The 21,130-nt window shown below is 33.1% G+C and overlaps 1 protein-coding gene across 2 annotated transcripts in view; it reads right to left on the bottom strand.

Annotated features, from left to right (window-relative positions):
* The window catches only part of ASH1L (ASH1 like histone lysine methyltransferase), a 216,688-nt gene that overhangs the window by 154,161 nt on the left and 41,397 nt on the right, over positions 1-21,130 (bottom strand). The window contains exons 2-3 of one of the 2 annotated variants that reach the window (XM_051993845.1): positions 18,948-19,459; positions 18,542-18,613 (exon numbers count right to left, since the gene is read on the bottom strand). In XM_051993845.1, coding sequence (XP_051849805.1) covers positions 18,542-18,613; positions 18,948-19,364 — 489 coding nt within the window. In that variant the 5' untranslated portion in view covers positions 19,365-19,459. The remainder of the gene's footprint in view (positions 1-18,541; positions 18,614-18,947; positions 19,460-21,130) is intronic. The other variant, XM_051993846.1, reaches the window with a different exon arrangement.

Raw genomic sequence — 21,130 nt, 5'->3', positions numbered from 1 at the left:
AAGTAATTTAGCTGCCCTCTCTGCCTTTTACATAAATTCATCTTGATAATGAGCTAGTTCTTTTGATAATTGCAGGAATGCAACAATCACTGCATATGTGACTTGTAGGTTAGTTATCCAACATAAGATAATTCATTTCCTTTAGACTTAATTAACATCTTGCAGACTATTCATCTTGCCCCTAAATTCTCTTCAATATAAGTTCAGAATAATTTTCTGATCTTGCTATTATTAAAAATGTCAATCAAACAAGTTCAGGATGGAAATTCATACTTATTTAGTCCTGGGTGAAACACTTAACCTCACTGTGTTTCATTCAGTCTGTTCATCTTTAAAATAGAAAAACTAAGTTTAATAGCCACAAAGTTCCTTCCCAGCTCTAAATCTATGATCTTCTATCAAAAATGAATGACTTGCAAATTCTAAAATTAAGGTATATAAAATGAGAAAAGGAAAGAAACACAAAGATTACCATTTCCATTTAATAGGTATTTTGGATTAAACCTTCAGGTAATGACTTAGATTTTTGAAAAACAGATTATAGCCTGAATATAACTAAATACACTCTAAAACAAGTCCAATTTATGTATGTTTTTTAGATAGTAAGGTAATAGTGGGAAATTAATTAGTGTACAAGTAGAAAAGTTAGATGGAAAGGGAAAAAGAGGGAAAGTTACATTTGCAACAAAATTATTTCAAAGAATTTCAGTTACAAAATTAATGAGGCATTTGCAAGTATAAAAGAATTGTAATTCAACCAAAAAATGAAGGTCATAAAAATTAAAATTGTTGGTAATTAAATCAAGAATGTTTGAAAATGTTACCAAGAGCAAGGTTGTACTTACAATTTAGGTCTAAGAAAATAATATGAAGACCATGTAGGAATTCCCTAAAATGATGAGATAATCATCAAAATGGAAATTCTATTATAATAATTTCAATCTTAAATTAAAGAACTACTTTGAATAACAACTTGCTGAACTTAAAGAATATTAATGAGTGACTGAATTTTAATACCTTCCTGTGATGGTGTCTTTAACTACAGGAAAGGAAAGATGTCAATAATCAATTCAATCTTACATTTTTGTCATAGAAACCAAAGTTCTATTTAATATTGCTTTTTTCTTTTGAAGTGGCTTTAAGAAAAACTTATAAAGAACAAGGAGCATAAATCTCTCTCTATACTTGGCTAAAGAAAAACAATGCTATCAAAATGGCTAGATATTTATATAGTGTTTTAAGGTATACAATGAACTTAGCATACATTATTTATCCTCAAAACAACTCTATGAAGTAGGCACAAAAGATATTATTTATCACTTAACAGATGTAGAAACTGATGCAAAAGAAAAAAGCGACATGCCCATGATTAGATTATTAAGTGCCAGAATCCAGTACTGAACTTATATCTCTCTTAATTCCAAGTATTATGTACATTCTATTATATTATGCTGCTTCTCTAAAAATGAAAAATGTTAGGGAGAAAATGTTTCAAGAATAAAATAAATAAGCTTCATTCCAAGTCACCTTTTAAGCCTGAATTATTTTGAAGTATGCCAATGATATAGATAGATGGATATAGGTACAGATAGTACCTATCTGTCTCTACCTATTTATTTAGAAATTTTAATTATGTTAGAAAGCATATAAGGTGACCTTTGTTAAGTCTGGAATAGATATATCTATTAACATTTTATGAAAACATTCTCTGAATATCGCTGACTAATCATCTCTTTCTACACCTGGCACTTCTCTACTCTACAACTTCCGGAGAGTCCACAGGTCATCACCACGCTGGGCATACTGCCTTGTCCAGGAACACAGCCAGCCCATTTTAGGAAGTAGACAGCAGGTTCTTTAGATGAGAGATCAAGGTGATAGTAAGTAAGAAAGAAAACTCATGCACATGAAAGTTAAAGAAGAATGATGCATATTGATGCCTTTTGGGAGCATATCATTTATACAATGGAACACAATCTGCCCCTCTGTTATCTCCCCCTCCCCCAAATAACAAGCAATCTGATATATCATACGCGTACAGTCATTCTTAACATATTTCCATATTAGGGAAGGGGAAATAAAATTGGAACGCAAAATCTTACAAAAATGAATATTAAAAATTATCTCTATATGTAAGTGGAAAAATATAATACAATTGAAATGAAGAATTTTTTTTTTTTAAAAAGCTTGCATGGTTGGTGTATGTAACTAATCTAAAAGTTAGGCCAATAGGTCTATAGATAATGCTATTAGGTAGCATTATCATGAAGTTTCTAGTATCTTGCCATATTTCTGCCTTTATGTTCTGATATATTCTCCAAAGCTTTCTTTATAGCTGATATCTTAGAATTAATATTATATAGTTATTGAGCAATCTATATGTGAACATTACTGAATGATTTATAGTTATTAAAATGAAATCAAAGAAAAGAATTTTTGACCATAAAAAGAAGCATGTCTATTACTAGTATGTCAAAGTAATGAGACATTGGGCTTAATTTTCCAGGACTTCCACAGACTCTACCTTCTATCATTTCAGTTCAAAAATAACTCACTCTATTAGATAGATCAGCATTGAAATGAGAAACTTCTACCTTTTCCAAATCTTATTATGTGAACCATTAAAAATAAACTATAATATAAACCAAGCAGATTGCCTAACCCTACACTGCAAAGAAAAAAAAGAGAACTAATTCTATTAGCCAATCACAGCATGGATTGTAGAAGTGCAAACAAAATGAAAGCAAGAACTGAAGATGAACCTGATTAAATAGATTACAGCAGTTTTTAACTGTCTGGTATATTTATGCCAGAAGCTGAATGGTACAATAGACAGGATCCCTGGATCATCTTCCTCCCCATTTAAAAGAGCATGTGCTTCCACAATAGAAGTTATTTTGGGAAGAGAGTGGCACCTTGTTTCGTCTCCAAGACTGTAGGACAGATCATGGCTGCCCCCTCAGCTGTCTGCTTTGTGTACGTAAAGAAAGGGGGAAAAAAGCTTCACTGAAATGTGAAGCTTCAGGAGAATTTGCATAATAGTGCGGCTGCCATGGAGAAGCTGGGCTTCCTGCCAACTGTTCTTTTATCCACTACTACAAAATACCTCTAGCTCATACAGCTTCCAAAGCAAACAACCAAGACAGACCTGGAGGTGTCAGAACTCCATCAGAGCAGGACCTGGAGGTAGATATGTACAGCATCAGGTGTTCTTGCTCAAATAACTGTCTTCAACAAGACCTCAATGCTACTGGAAGTGTGGTGAGGTGGAAAATTTGGGCTCATGCTCTGGACTTGTTCCTAGAGCCGAAGTGAGAGAGGCTGGCTGGAGAAATGGCATATAGCCAATAGGGGGGCAGGCAGAAGGAAAGAGTGTACCCAGCTTCTTTCAGTTAGCAAGTTTCAAGTTCCTTGGCTGGAGCTAAACCACCAAATCCAAAACAGGGTTAAAGAGGGGAAAAAACCATAGCATATACTTAACATCCAATAGTAGGAAACCACAACAGTTTCTTCTGAATTCACCTAGTTAGAGGTCCTCCTCAAAGGAGAAATCAATAAAACAAAATAAATAGCCTCAAAAAGGTGTCTGTCATTTTAAATGTTTCCTTAAACTAAAAATAGCCTAGCTTTCGGCTAAGGAGATATTGTACAGGCAGTTCAGTTTAACATGTGTATAATCTACTAAAATAGAAAGGGAAAGTTTTGTTGTTTTTTAACCTTTACAAAATAGAAAAAATTCTTGTTATCTTAGGGCTGGCACATCATGGGTGTTTTTTCCATCTCTGGAAAACAATAATATTTTAACTGAGTGTGGGAATGGTAAACAGTTGGCATAATCCTTCAAAAGTTGAAAAAAGTTACTTTCCCCTGCATTGAAGCCCAAAAATTATCCTTTTTTTTTCCCTACCAAAAGAATGCAAGCCTTGACTTGAGGGCAGGAATTATATAATAATTATAAAAACAATTTTTAAAAACCAAAGCTAGGAATCTTCACTGAATCCTAGATACCATGATCCTAGCATGCTAGCCTTTATACACTCTAACAACATCATAAAATTTTAGTGCTGGAAAGGAACTTAAAGATCAAATATAGTTCAAACTCTTTAATTTTGAGATCAAGAGTCTAAAGTAAAGTACAAAAGGAGCTAAGTCACTTGATTAATATCATACTGAAAAGGTTCTGAACAAGAACCCATGGCTCCCAACATATGATCCAGGGCTCTAACCATGCTAATATTTTTGGCCTGACAGAGAAAAAACATTCTATAATTTTGTGGAGACAAGTGCTCTGTAGAAATTCCTTTGAAGTTCTGCTCTATAAGAAGTCATTGTTGAATACATAGAGACTGTTACCTTTCCATTTTCATACCTAAGAAATTCATCATAAAGGAGAGAGCATGAAGAACTGGAGTAATTGTAAAATTGGGATAATAAAGAAAATTCCCACATAAAGATCATAAGATTCTATGATTCCATGATGCTAGCTTCAGAGTATTTATTTTTATTAAAACTTAACTACAAAGGTCCTTTCCTATATTTTTACCTAGGTTCAAACTTGAGGGCTAAGATTTCAAGTGGAGAATATCTATACAAGATCAGGATAGCAAGTTATGATATGCTTTAGAGAATTTGTCTTTTAGTCACCTTTGGGCTTGGTAAAAAAACAAAACAAAACCAAAAAACTCTCGCTAAAAGCACTGGTCTTAGGGTAAAATAGAAAAAAAGAGGAACTTTGTTTATATTAAATATAGGTAGATATGTGCTTCCCCCACCCCCACCCCATAAGAATGAGTTTCTTCCAAACAGAGATTCTTCATTCTTTGAACTTATATAATTAACACCTACCACAATGCTTGGAATAGTTTTTAACAACTAAGAATGACCTAGCATAAAGAGAAAATATGTAAAATATTAATTATTGGAGGTGAGGGTGAGATTGCACCTCTGTATGCAATGCAGAAAAGACATTAACAGTTATGTGCCTACTATGTGCACAGAGCTATTTTAAGCAATAGATAAAAAGGACACAATCCCTGTATTCAAGAATATGTGAATATGTTTAAATTTAATAGAAATAATTCCAGAATTGACTGGCTCTTCATAAAACCAATTCCCCTTCACTGTATAGAGCAAGACACTGAGGACCAAAGAAATTGCTCTCTCATGATCACAAGAAGAACCAAGGTAATCTAGAGACTGCTATTTCTATACTATTCCCTTAGAGTAGTAAAGTCGAAGTTTTTTTAAAGTGACAATTGAAGTCTTTATTTTAGCATGTGAAGAAAACATATTGAATATAACAACACTAATAAGAACCTCCAACTTGGGCCAAAGAGAATTTGGTTTTCTCCAACAGTAAATTACAAATTTTAGATATCTTTTATGCTTTGTAAGTACTAAAGAATAGGGACTTAGTAATATCACCATTCATCATCATCGTTTTTTATTTGCCTCAGTACACAATTATTTATAACTACACTTTTTTCTCCTCTGGTCCAAGTTTTTCCTTCTTTGTTTTAGGAAAACACACTGATTTCTTGAATGTTATCAAAACTCAAGTCATTATATTTTGAGGAGGAGATGACAATTTTAAAAAGGACAGAAGAGTCAATTTCTTCCTTTTTGGCCAGAAGGAAAGATGAAAAATAACATGCACAGTAAGAATATACATTTATTTCAAATTTTCAAAATGAGAAGAAATAATCTGTACACTTCCTTCCCAAACTGTTGCTGACAGCATATACCTAAAACAAATAAAAACAACTGTTGCCAAACTATTCCACCTTTTGATAGAAAATTTTCAGTATCAGCTGTGATTTCACCAACAATCTTCTACAATCTTCTATGCATACAAATAAGTACAATACAAGGAGCTACAAAAACATACACATCAATTTTGTACAGAATTGAAGAGGTGGACTCCAGAGGCAGGTTCCATCTTGTTTTATTGTTTTAAATATGAACAGTACTGTTAGTGTCACTTTTCTGCTTCCACACACTTTTAAACGCTAGTAATTCAATGTAGTTTGACTATAAATAGCTAGAATATTCCAATGCATATATTTACCATCTGTGCTTTAATGACAAAAAGCTTTAGTACTCCTTCTGTTTTAACTTCCTAAGAAAGTAATAGGAACTATACTAGGCTTCAAGCTATTTGAAAGAAAAAAAAAAAAGAAACAGGGTATGGTATACATGCAAGATTTGAACTTTTCCTGCCAGAGAAATCAAAAACATTATTAGATAACATCTAGATTTCACAATTCAACAATGGTTACTATTTAGGAACTTTCTAATTAATTTTCATAATTTTTGAAGGTATTAACTTGTGTCTAATCATCTCTATTTTCTTATTTCAGACAATAAAATACAGCAAAATTAGAGCTTTATTTAAGAGCAGATATATAAAACCTTAAGATAGTTCCATATGTTCAAGGCAATAAGAATAACAGGCAATATGCTACTCTACTCCCTAGACAGTACTAGCTGAACAACAGCATGCTTCTCTTATCTAGTCTCACTAGAAACTTGTTACTGGAAAAAATACCATAATTTGTCAAAGAAAGACAAAGCATGTCTTTAGTTGTTTAAACCCTCATATCTGTCCTATTTTTTTTAAACATATATAGAAGCAAAATTAGTATTAATCATGAAAAAATTTCTAAGAAGAAATGAAGACCAATAAATCACATGGTTTATTGTTAAGATCATGCATCTGTTTTCTAAACTCAATAAATAACTACACATCCCTCTTCACTAGTCCAATAAGAGCGATTACTGAACCTTATCTTTTAACCTGCTCTATAATGCCACCTGCTGTTCCAGTTTTGTGTCCTCAAGAACACCTATTCCACCTATGTCCACCTATGTCCACCTATTCCACATGAATATTGTATTTATAAGATTCTAGAATTACAAGACTTTAAACGTCATTTAATCCAAACTCCTGCATGAAAACCCCTATTTATACCTCTCTTCAACCAGGATACCTTTTTCAATCTATTTACAATCAAATCTTTGGGGAAAAAAGTTCCAATTTAGTTATTATTATAAACTAACAAGCAATTCAAGACAACCAGAAATTAATTTTAAGTAGTCCTTCCTAATTTTAATGTTCATTACAATAATATTGTAAAAGGGCAGAACTAGAACACTACCCAGAAAACTTTCTCTCCTATATTGTATTTTCTACATTTTATTTTCTAACTATACAATGTCTGAAACAGCATTATACACATAGAGCAGATGCTCAATAATTGCTTTAAGCCTTTAGTTATAACAAAAGAGAAAAGGGAAAAAAACAATTATTCATGAATAAGCAAACTTTGAGAACTAAAGAATGATTTATTCTTGGTCATTACTTAATTTTCTGACATCTTGATCAAAAAACTATATTCAACTAAAGAATCTAGTGAAAATAAAGGAGAAAATGAAACTACTCATGAATAATAAGAAAGAAAAAAGTTTAACTGAGTTCTATATAAGGTAGTTATAAATTATGAGATTATGAATGATCACCTTTGGTCATTATTTTGTCATATACCTTGAGCAAAAGACTATATTGAGCTAAAGATGTTTAGGGCTGAGATGAAGAGAAAATGTTTTAACTCATTCCTGTAATGTAACAGCTTCTTAGTGGCAGATTGAGAAAAAACATCAGCAAATTTTGAATTTTTAAATTAAATACAAAATTCTATTTGGGGCAAATGGAAATATCCCATTTAATAGCTAAATTTGGTTTGGGATCATTGTTCAAGATACTATTCCCAAGGGGCTGCTAAACATGATCCACTTTTCTCTTAATAAAAAGCACAAAATTAAAATTGATCCCCTTGCCCTATAATAATCACAAAACAGAAAGGACACCAGTTGAAAATTTTAAAACTCAAGGAAAAAATATTCAAACTAATATGTAATTTGAATCAGTTATCATGGTTTTTTATTAACAAAAATGTGAAAAGAATCAAAATTATAAATTCAAAACAATTATTTTCTGAGCTATTGTATTTCAAATTAATAGAGGTCATGCATAGTTTCAAAACTGCCTAATTTCTATTAAAAGAAATTGAGGCAGAGCACTGAACCAATGGCACTTTATAAAGATTTCATGGCCCTTCTAATGAAGTGGTCCTCTGATCTTTCTTATAATCTGATATGTTCCTTGTTTTTATAATGCTCAATACCTGGACAATACAGATGAAACAAACTAAAAATATAGAATCTCATAGGTTGACAGATCCTCAAGAAGGGTCTACATAAAATACAGAATCCCAATGGTTAACAAATGGGCTAATAAATGAGCAAATCTTGACAAAGCTATCTTGACCTTTCAGGTCTTAATGAACATGGTAGAAAGACAGGTAACAAACAGGCTGACAACCAGGGTCATTTGCTGTCAAATGCTCATGGTCATCTCCTCAAGTAGGGCTATTAAAAGGATGGCAAGGAATGGAAGGGCAACAAAAGTAGCTGGGGGGCCTTCCATGTAATTGAATCACCTCCACCACAGATAGGCTTGGTCATCATAACAAAGAAAAACAAGAGTGAAAGTCCTGTAATTAGCTCCCTATGATCGAGCAAATGAACTTACAATCTGCAGTTCACAGCTCGAGGGCTATTAATCACTGCTCTTATGGAATCATATCAAACTGATTAATACTGATTAGAACAAAATAGTAACAAAATTGGGTTCAATTTAATCATCTATCTCAGTTAAGTATTTGCTCATCATATTCAAAAATAAAACTGTTTAATCTGTGTGCATTTTGGAAATAGTTTCTACATCTACGAACAAAGGCGAGACAGTATTAAAAATCTGACTATCTTTTGCAGGAATCTGAAATATATTGAAGGACATATTGTGAAGATCATAGAAGAGTCCTTAATGTATACAGTCATGGAGATAATTTTGTGCATTTACTCTCTAAGAAGTAATATTAAGAATCTTTCCTCCTAAATGCCACCCCCCCCAACCTTCCCTCTTACTAGAAAGAGCAACATTAATCTCCCCAGTCCCTGAGTTTCATAATACAGGAGGCATCCCAAATTCCTCACCATATCTCACCCCTCATATCCAATCTGTTGCCAAAGTCTGCTCTCTTCATATTTACATTTTTCACAAAACCATTTTAGCACAAACCTTCATTATCTTGACTACCACAAAAAGTCTGCTAGTGGGACTGCCTGTCTCAAGTATGGCCCTATACTTACTAATACATCCTACATTCAACCATGAAAATGATTTTCTTAATGTATAGGTCTGATCATGTCACCCTCTACTCTAACTCCAAAAGCCTCCTATTGCCTCTAGGATAAAATATAAAATGTTCTGGTTGGCATTCAAAGCCCTTCATAATCTAACTTTCTCCTACCTTTCCAGTCTTCTACCTTATTCTCCAACACATACTCTTTGATTCAGTAACATTGGCTTTTTCATGAAGATACTCTTATCTTTTGGTTCTAGGCACTTTCTCTAGCTTTATCTCACAATGCCCAGAATGCTTTTCCTCCTCAGTCCTGCCCAGTAACCATTCTGGCTTCATTTAAATTCCAACTAAAATCCCATTTTTCTCTTACGTCTCTTAATTCCAGAGCTTTCTCTCTGTTAATGAGAGAGAGAGAGAGAGAGAGAGAGAGAGAGAGAGAGAGAGAGAGAGAGAGAGAGAGAGAGAGAATATGTGTGTGTGTGTATATTTGCATGTTCTCTCCCCCCTTTGACTTGTAAGATCCATGAGGACAGGGACAATGTTTTTCTTCTTTTTGTATGTATCCCCAGGATTTAACACAGTGGCGGATTAACTGATAAAAGTAACCTTGTTAGATACAATTACAAAGGTAATTTTGTTCACTGATCTCTAAAAAACAATATATTCAGCAAAACTCAAAGTAGACATGACTGCTTAAAGGTTTTTCCACTGTCATGAAGGATGCCCTAATCAAAATATAAACAGAATTCTTTACAGTTTTTCAGATGCTCTTGTTTATGGATAATTTCATACTGATTACAATGAAATCTGAAAGACCTAGTGGTTCTCCTCAATGGAGGAAAACCAAATCATTAAAAAATGTATACTATTCAAATTATGACATTCAGATTGTTGGTCAAGTCACTATATTAGTCCAAGAAATCCAGACTACAGACTAGACAATGAGACTAGAACTAAAAGAAGAATGAGCAGGTTGCAGTGAATTTGGCAAACTGTTCAGCATTTCAAATTTCAAATACTTACCAATACCAGAACCCAGTTAACAATAACAAAAACAACAATAACTAAAAGAACCACAAATTCTTAATAATTAAAATTGAGGGGACATCCAAGGGCAATTGAAAGACATATGATATTCTGCATATTACCAACACTGATTTGCATGCAATAAGTGATATAAAAGATATAATCAAGAATACACAAAACTGGAAAAATTACTGGCAAAAATTATAGGTGATACAGTGGAATGAGTGTTAAACCTAAAGTAAGACTCGAGTACCTATACAGAGTAAGTTCAAATCTTTACTCAAGCTTTTAGTTATATGATCTAGACAGATCACTTCACCTTTACTGGTTTTAGTTTCCCCATCTGTAGAATATGGAAAATCAAAGCACCTACTTTTCTGGGGTCTTGGGAGATAAAATGAGAAAAAACTCCCTTAAACTCTCCGCTTTCTGATGTGTATAGTTTTTAATTTCCCCCCATTACAATATTAACTCCTTAAAAGCAAGGAATGTCTGTCTGTCTTGAGTTTGTATCCATAGGGCTTTGGATAATGCTTCCCACTTAGTAATCACTTAGGTCTTATAGTGGCATGCATAAAAAAGTATTTAAAGTGCCAGAGACAGGCTTCTTTTTAGGGAAACACTGACAAGGATTACAGAGATGAGAAGGTAAAGATAGCTTACCATCTGCACTGGTGGAGAAGGTTAATCATACTGACGAATTTATGGATCCAGTGAAGTAAATGTCAACATATTTTATTATGTAGGAAACATAAACAAACCTAACACTACAGTGTACCTCAAAGTATTAAGCTGATATCAAGTCTTAAACCTTGGTTCAGATGACCTCCTCTGGCTCTTCAGAATAATCATTTCAGTATAATTGAAATATTAGCCCATTGTTTCTAACAAAGTATGTTAATCTATTGTTTATACTGGATTTTTCTTTTGTCTCAACAAAATTGTTTAGAAATGTTCTTTTATAATTTGTTACAAAGAACAAAAGAATATTTTGGTAGCTTAATACACAACTGAACTTATGCTCAAGGTCAAGGTCATCTTTCATAATTTCAGGAATAGAACTATTTTCTCCCACTTGTTGGAAAAGAATATTCAATAATTTCTTCTTTTTGCAATTAGTTATGCGTGAAACAGGAAACTGAGGACTACTCAGAATAATAACCTTGGATAATTCAAGACTCAGCACTAAGACTTTATTTAATCATTAGGCTCTGGGAGAAGAGCAAAGACTTGCTCTTTCAGCACAAAATATTTAAGAGATCACTCCTTGACCTTTACTCAACTGCTTAGAGAAAAACCTACTAATTGTTTAATGGCCAGGAGATATCCAAGAAAGTTTCCATTCCTTTCTAATTGATTAAAAAAAGCCTGAAAGAGACCAAATCTCAGTTATTAGCTCAGTAATTTAGAAACCTTTAACCCCTCTTCCTTAATTGATTATTTACCTTTGAAGCAAAACAGATCACTTTTTCTTAATAACATTTTTGAAACAGTTATTACTTAAGTAAGACCCTGGTACCACAAAAAGCCCAATCGTATTCCAAAAACAACTAAGAAATAAAGATGGAGTTGTCCAACGACTGTAAGAGGATTAACAGGAGATGGGTGGGCAAACAGAGTTTCTGTAAACCTTGACTATGTAACTATGCTCATTATTTCTGTAAAATTGGCTTTCCTTGCTCCAGACTTTCTAGTAAAGGAACTGCTCCACTTCTCGGGAGAATCGAGTTAAAGAAACTTTCTTTATGTACCATGCCTTTGAGAAGTCAATTTGAGTTAGAATCTTTGCATCTCACACAGTTAGCATATGATAACTACAAGTAAATACTATGCCTGCCACCTTCATTTTTAAAATTTTTTGAAAATACAACTGAATCTGTATCAACATTCCTTTAATTTTTTGAATAAGTTAAGACCCTGTACATGATGAGAAACTGTTCAAATCCCATTTCTGCCCTATTAAAAATTAATTCTTTACTAGTTATTGGAGAGTAAAGAAAAATCACTAAGATTAACATGGATCTGGGTATTCATTTCTAAACATTGGGGTTTAGTTTAACGTTTTCTGGTTCTTTTTAACTCTCAAGGTAAAGGGATAATGAATAAATTTACTTTGGTCTCAATAGGACTACTAGATACTTTTAATTTGAAATACATTGTATCCTAAAACTAGATGGCTTGGTATCTAAGTCTCTTTGTCTAGTTATCTGGATTTTTCTTTCTGAATCACAGAATACAGAAAATAGGAGAGATTTTAATTTTTTTTTAACCCTTTTATTTTACAGGTAAGTAAAATGAGGCCTGGATAAAGTAACTTGCCCAAATTTACACAGCTATAGTCTGGAATGAACCCAACTCTATCTTTCTCCATTTTATGTTTGCTATATGTAGTAAGTGCTTAATAAGATTAAAAGTAAGTTACCTAGCAATAACTAAGTGGTACAGGAGATACAGTACTATACTTGGAATCTGAAGACCTAAATAAAAATCCTGCCTCAGTCACTTACTAGATCTCAAAAAGATACTACACCAAGTAGTAATCAGCAAAACTATGTAGAACCAGGTAAGACATTGAGTGGTTAGTCAATGGAATAGATTGAGTATACAATACAGAATGAACACAGTAATCTAGTGTTGAATAAACCTAAAGATCAAAGCTAGAACTCACCATGTGACAAAAACAGCTGTGAAAACTTGAAAATAGTCAGGCAGAAAGTAGGCACAGTCCAACATTATTTCACACCCATATATCAAGATAAGGCCAAAACAGGTACATGATTTAGACATAAAGAGTGATATCATAAGAAAATTGGGGGAACATGAGAAAAATTACCTGTCAGATCTTTGAATAAGGGAAGAGTTTATGATCAGAGCCAGAAGATCATGGGAGGCAAAATGTATAATTTTGATTATACGAAGTTAAAGTTTTATATAAACTCAATGCAGTCAAAATCAGAAAGAAAGCTGGGAAATTGAAGGGGATGGGAAGGGGTTGGAGGCAAGAGAAATTCTATCAAGTTTCTCTGATAAAGATATCATTTCTCAAATACATAGGAAACACTCAAATTTCTAAAGATAAGAGACTCATTCACTAATTGAAAAATAGTCAAAGGATATGAACAGGCAGTTTTTGGATGAAAAAAATCCAAGTAAAAAAAGGTTCTTAAATTACTAATAATTAGAGAAACAGAAATTAAAACAACTCTAAGGTACTCACAAGCTATTAGATTGGGCAATATGATGGAAAAGGAAAATGATAAATGTTGGAAGATTTGTGGGAAAACTGGGACATATACACTGGGTGAAATTGTAAACTGGTCCGACTACTCTGGAGAACAATTTTTATCCAAAAGGTTATAAAACTATGCATACCCTTTGACTTAATAATACTGCTATTAGGTCTCAAAATCAAAGAGATGAAAAAAAAATGGAAAGGATCTATTTACATATACAAAAATATTTATAGCAGCACTTTTTGTGGTGTAAAAGAATTGGAAATCAAGGTGATGTCCATCAACTGGGGAATAGCTGAACAAGTTGCAATATATGATTCTTGTAAAGAGTCATAGATAGTGGGGAACCCTGGGCGAGATAAAAAAAATCTTTAATCTTGTAAAAGAAACCCTGCCTGGCTTGGCTCCTCATCCCCTCTATGGGCATCTCAGCCTTCCTGAGAAGTCAGGGAGCATGACAACCTGTGTTGTAATTAAAATAGTTACACTAAAGTAGCAAGGAGACATCTGCACATGATAGCAAGTTGTTTATGTGGTCCTGCATGCGCAGTATATAGTTAGTACATGCACAGTATGCTATAGTTATATGAGAAAATTCTGAATAAATGGACTCCTCTTTGACCATCTTTGTGAGTTCACTCTGCACTCCTCAGCCACAATCAGGATTCGGGCTGATACCAAAATCCTCTAGTGAGCAGGTCCAGACAGATTCTAATAGAATATCACTGTGCTATAAGAAATGATGAAGTGGATGCTTTCAAGAAAAATCTTGGGCATAAACTAACATGAGGTGAGCAGAACAAGAACACTGTACATTGTGTAACAACAAAATTATGGTAATCAATTATGAAGTACTGATTACTACAATGATCCTCCGCAATTTCAAAGGATTCCATGAAAAATGTCTTTTCCGGACAAAGAGAGAAATGATGAACTCAATACAAACAAAAGCATCTTTTTCACTTTTTTTCTTACCATTTCATTTAGCAAGGGAGAAGGGAAAGAACATGGCTAATGTGAAAATGTTTTGCATGACATCACATTTATATAATGGGTATTATATTTCTTACTTCTCAGTGGGCAGGGGAGAGGATTGAGGAAAGGAAAGAATTTGGAACTCAAAAATAAAAAAGGTGAAAAAAAAGGCTATGGGAACTTCATGAAGGAACAGATCAAGTGAGAGATGATAAAGGTCTGAACTAGGATACAATGGAATATCATTTAAATATATTATTTATTATTATTTATACATATTATATATTATTATTCATATTATTTAAATATATAAATCAAATATATTTGATTTTATCAAGAATCACTATGGATTGTATAGGTCCATAAGGGGGTTACTTGATTCTTTAGTAGATTCTGCTAAATCACTTCAGTAAATGTTGGGGCATATTAGCCTTTATCTCCTATTTAAATATCCCTTTAAGGACATAAGAAAGCTCCATTACCCAGTGATCTCTCAATGCCCAGATCACTCAGTTCAACAGTTGACTACTTTACCTAGTATGTGCTGTGATCTTTCACAAATAACTATAAAACTGAACTAAAGAAATAAGAAGGGTATAACCTAGAGCAACTCCAGTTTATGAAGGATAAACGTGGAGAGAGGTGGATACTCTCTAATTCCCCACAGTCACTTTTAGGCTCTCCCTCTAACACCATCACACAATGGTAGAATACAGGGAGTGTGACCTAAAAATATTCTCCCAGATTGGCAATCTCAGAATAATTTTGAATTCTCAACATCACTTCATGTATCTATTTAATGTCAGATCTTGCCATTATAATCTCCACAACATTTCTCACATTTAACCCATTCTCTCTATTCACACAGATACCACCTTAATTCAACTCTTTATCACTTATCACCCAGATTACTGAAATAGCCTTTTAATGTCTTGCCCTCAAGTCCAGTCCATCTGACAAACTGAAGCAAATGATTGTCTTTAAACTTAGATATGATCTTGTCACTCCTCTCTTCAGTCAACTCTTAATAGCTCCCTACAATAACAATTTCATTTGAAATGATTACAATGATTGATCCAGTCAGAAAGGATTTCTCTCTGTTCCTCACATTCAACATTCCATCTCAGTCTTTATGCCTTTTCACTGGCTGACTGTCCCTCATACTTGAGATGGATTTCCTATTTATTTAGCCTCAATGAATATCTTTTTAAGACACCAATCAAGTACCATCAATATATGATGGAATTTCTTCTTGTATTTTGTATATTTTACAATATTGTTGTCGTCTTATCAATTTTTGTCCTGATCCTGGCTCACTTAATTCTCCTTACTTCATACAAGTCTCACCAGGTTTCTCTGAAGCCATCTCTATTACCAGTTTTTGCATTAATTCTCCAATTTATGGCCATCTCCTTCATTTTTTGTCACCACAAAAAAAGCTGATATAAATATTTTGGCATCTTTTTCCTTTCTATAGGGTATAGGCCTACTTAGTAATATGCTGAGCCAAAGAATATGTACAGGTCAACTAATCCAAGGTCTGCCTAATTTCACTATTGCTCTGTAAATAGCATCATCATTCAACTAATCTTCATTTTTTTTTAATCAGAGCATTATCTTTGGATATTTTCCCTCTTGCCCCTCATGTCCAATCAGTTACTATAGCACATAAATTATATTTCTGCAATGTCCCACATTTAACCTTCCCTATTCCTGAAGTACCCACTTCATTCCAACTGCCATTATCTAATGCAAAGCACTTATTAGCATTCAGTTGGACTAAGAAAGTAGCCTCCTATTATATTTTTCCACCTTAATTCGCTAATCACTCACATCTATCCTTTATTATGATGTCAGATTACTATTTTCATATATAAATCTAGTCAAATCATGCCTCAGCTCAAAAATCTTCAACGTTACCCACTACCCTCCCAAGTAAAATCCAAACCCTCTTCTTGATATTAATGATCTCTATAATCTGACACTAATCTACCTTCCTGTCTATGCAGTCTACATTCCAGCCAAACTAAAACAAACTCTGTCCCTGAATTATAAATATGAATCATTAACTTTATTAATTTTACTCTTATTCTCATATCTAAATAATATGAATTCAGAAATGCTGATATTTCAAATATTTACCAATTAAAATGATGACAAAGGAAATTATTTTCATATAGAAGCTAAAGTATATCAACTAAAAGTCTTTTATTCACATCAAATTTTGACAATACAATAAATTCTGTTATCTGGCACTGCAACAGAAAAATATTAACTGAAAATTTTCATACATATTTAATACAACATTCATAAAGCTGATACTAAAACTCTTTCAAAGAGACTCAAGAGTCTTCTAAATCAAATATAAAAATTTGTATAATATTTTATGATACCATTATTCTCCCCAAACTAATAATCTATGCATGGTATTTTATGGTAACTATTACAAACTATTACAAACATTTTATGGTAACTATTACAAACTATTACATACAAATGGAATATCTTGATCATGACCTGTATTTACTATATTTTACAGTCTCCTTTTCACAAAAAGTTCTATTTTCCTCAAAAAATAAATAAAACATTAAGCAAAAACTGATTAGAATCAAAATCACTACAAAGAGTGTTCTAGTCAAAACTATTCTGAGCTCGGTCATCCACTTTTTAAAATTCCAAGATAAAGAATATGGTTGAACAGAATATGAGAAGTTCTGCTTCTAAGAAACAAATGTTGTAGTCTCAAATATGACAATCTCTATAAATTTAAATTTTTCCCATTTTAATTTTATCCTAATAAGATCTTTGAGCTAGGAACGGAACTATGAGAATCTTTTACTGATCTCATAACTTCTGGCATTTGCTTAAAAGAGAAAATGTCTCATAATTATTTATCAAGGGCACCTCATGAATTATCATCAGTGGAAATAAAGCCATTAAATGCTGTTTTTATTGATTCTGGGAGAAAAAAAACACATCACATTTAAGTGTAAGTATACGCAAAAGTAAGGGGAGTTGGTAAAGACAACTACTTTTGAAAGAACTAGAATTCTAAACCTCTATGTTGCTATTTAGGAAATTGCCGTTGGAGGGTGCTATTATTCCAGAATCCAGCCATATGGTACATGACAGTAGCCATCCTATATAGCATATGAAGCAGCTGAGGGTTCATTATTCAGTGTACTTCATTTTCTTACTTCTTTCTTTCTCTGATTTTTTTCCTTTTTCTTCAATATTTAAAATGACCTTTTGGAGAGCATTATTTAAGCCTCTACTGATGCTGCCCTTTTATTAAAATCTATTCAATGATACCTATTCATGGAGCTTGTAATTTGGAAAAACACAGAAATAAATATGTGTAATAAAGTATTTGCTTCTATTTATTTTGAAAAATAAAATGCTATTAAAAAAAAAAAAAGGGAGGGGGCAGCTAGGTGTTGCACTGGATAGAGCACCAGCCCTGAAGTCAGGAGGACCTAAGTTCAAATCTAGTCTCAGACACTTAATACTTCCTACATGTGTGACCCTAAGCAAGTCACTTAAGCCCAACTGTCTCAGCAAAAAAAGAAAAGAAAAAGAGAAAAGAAAAGATGAGCAGGATGCTCCCAGAAAAAGCTGAAAAGTCCTTCATGAGCTTAACCAAAGTGAAATGTACTGTGTATATATAGTAAGGAGCAAAGTTGTGGGATGAGCTGTGAATGACTTTGCTATTCTCAGCAAAACAATCCAAGAATATGCTGAAGAACTTACGATGAAAAATGCTATTCATACCTAGAGCAAGAACTTATTGTATCTGAATACAAACCGAAGAATAATTTTTTATTTTTTTATTTTTACTTTTCTCCCCCTTAAGATTCTTAAGGGGGAAATCTATGGCTTAGGGTTTTTTGCAATATTACTTTTATGGAAATGTTTTATACAACTTCACAAGGAGAAGAATCTGGAACTCAAAATTTTAAAAACAAATGTAAAAAAACTTTTACATGTAACTGGAAAAAATAAAACTATTAAAACATAAAAAGGTAATAAAAAGAATAAAATCTAGACATGTCACAAATTCAGTCAGTGAGGTTAAGATTTCAGTTCAAATGTTAAACCTACTTTTTCTCCCCTCCTCCAATGTGTAACATACATGTTGTTTTGCAATGTGGAGATATATATTCCCGACATGGTCTAAAATAGAAAACAAGTGAAATGAAACATTATCTGATCCTATTAATAAACACAGTAAAAAGGGGAGCAACTCTGAGTACTTTGCCTAAATATCTGCCATAATTACATAGGATGTGAACATTTATAAATCTATATGCAATACACTACACATACATACAAATTCCCTTAATCTTTAATACTCTTCATAATGCCATGCTCTTAAATGTATTGCTTACACTACATGAGAATTGTATAACATTAATGTTTTCTGTAATACACAGAATATAAGAGTCAACAGATAAATTCACAGATTAATAATGGGAAAAGAAATTCAAATTTTAAAAATCCCACTTACTCGTTTTGAAGGGCAAAGTTCATTTTTTTCATCTGTCATCTTCCCACTTTTCAATGCTTTCCTTGGATGCTTAATGCTTGTTTTTATAGCAGGTCGACATACATAGTTCTCCAAGTTTTTAGGAGGTTTTTTAGTTCTCTTAGCCTGAAGGCCAATTTTCAACTTTAAGTTTCCCTCTGAAAAGTTTGTTTCTTTCACGGAAAACTGCTGTGCATCAGTCAAACCATCATTTTTCCCTGTCTCAATGTTTCTGTCCCTATTCCGCCTCCAAAGATCCTCTTCCTCCTTAGTGCTATTCTCTAGTTCCACTTCTCTCTTACTAACCAGTGTTCCAGTGCTGACAGCAGAAGGACTCTTTCTTGAAAATCCTTCGGAGTCTGAACCCACTCCTAACATAGCAGTATTCCTATGGTCCATCACAAGTCAGGCTATTTCCAAGGAATCTTGTAAGAAGACTTAAAAAGTTGTGTTAAACAAAAATGGCTGTTCTCCAAAACTTGCAACCAGCATCTCTGTAGGACAAACAAAACAAAACAAATTAATCAGAAAAAAATTTTTTTCCTTCAAAAAGGGTCATGAAACATTTCCCCCAAGTAGATATTTACAAAGTAAACTTGCCATAATTTTGGTTATTCAAGTTTTTTAAACAGTGATTTTTCAGTAGTCTAAATTGCAAAGATTTAGATCTTTAAAAATGAATACCAAAAATTGTCAGTGTTCTCCAAACTTTAAAATCTCTAATAAGTTTATTTCTGGAACTTAAAATCAGTTAGTAGGAATTCTAAAATCATCAGTCAGAAGATTCCTTCCTCGACAAACATATTTTAAAAATATAGGGAAGAATAAAAAAATCAATTTTAAGGAATCTTTCATTCCTAGATATATCAGTCAATAAACACATTACTGGTCAATTATAGTATTAGAGATCTATCTAAAGCAGTCAGTCAACAAGTGGACATTTGTGTGAATAGATATACAAAACTGTTATATACACATTATTATGGTGTATACTATATTTGAGTAATTCTCAAACATTTTGATCGCAGGACTCTTCAAAGAGTTTTTGCTTATGTTTACTTACAAATATTTCTTGTTAGAAATTAGATTATGAAAAGTTTTAACCTCAATGACCCCATGAACTTTCAAAGGGGGAGCAAAGATGGCAGAATAAAACCAGGAAGCTGCTTGAGTTCTCCCAGTTTCCTTCAAATACCACATGAAACCAAGCCTCTGAATAGAGTCTGATGGAATGAAATAACTCTTCAGCTCAAGATAGACTGGAAAAACTTCAAGAAAGGTCAGTCTCACTGAGGTGAAAACGGTGTTCAGCTCAGCTCAGCTCAGACAGACTCTGGGAAAGCCAAGGTGACAGTCTTAATCACAGAAAATTAGCAGCTACAACCCTCAGTTCTGGCTCAGTAAAGGAACAAATCAATGAGGCAACTTCCAGTTGCAGCTCAAAAGGCAAACTATGAACAGAAAAGGCAAAGCTATAAACACAAGGGGTCCATATGCTCAATGCCTAGGCTCAGAGCTGTACAGGAAGCTTGGGACAGTGCCCCTGTTATTCTAGAAGCAGAGCTCCACTTTAAAAATTAAAAAAAAAAAAAAAAAGGAAGGAAAAAAAGGAAATAACAAAAGAAAAGAAAAAAATAAGCAAGAAACAGAAAAGAACCTTGACCACAGAAAGCTACTATAATGACAGGGAAGACCAAAATACAATCTCAGACAAGAACAAAATGTCCACCCAAGAAATTTCAAAGACTGATATGAATTGGTCTCAAGTCCAAAGAGGCTTCTTGGAGAAGAAAGGTAAGAGAGGTAGGAGGGAAAAAAATGAGAATAGAAATGAGAGATTTATATGAGAGACTCAACAGCTTAGAAAAAGAAAATAACTGACTGAAGAAAAAACTCCTTAAAAAGTAGAATTAACCAAATGGAAAAAAGATACAAAAGCTAACTGAAAAAAATCACTAATGACTCTTGAGACAGCAAGAGTAAGTCAATGATCCCATGAAAACTGGACCACACTTTTGAGAACTGCTTTTCTAGAGCCTTTCTTCAGTGTTAAATTCCAATTCAGCCTATATAGATCTTGTTTACACACAGTTGTTTGTATGGTCAAATACATCTAAGGTTAATACTCTATTCACTAATGCATACTAATCAACTGTAATAAAAAC

This window comes from Antechinus flavipes, chromosome 4 (assembly GCF_016432865.1).
Source record: "Antechinus flavipes isolate AdamAnt ecotype Samford, QLD, Australia chromosome 4, AdamAnt_v2, whole genome shotgun sequence".
NCBI lineage: Eukaryota > Metazoa > Chordata > Mammalia > Dasyuromorphia > Dasyuridae > Antechinus > Antechinus flavipes.
The sequence above is the reverse complement of the archived record's forward strand: the minus strand, read 5'-3'. Positions and strand labels throughout refer to the sequence as shown.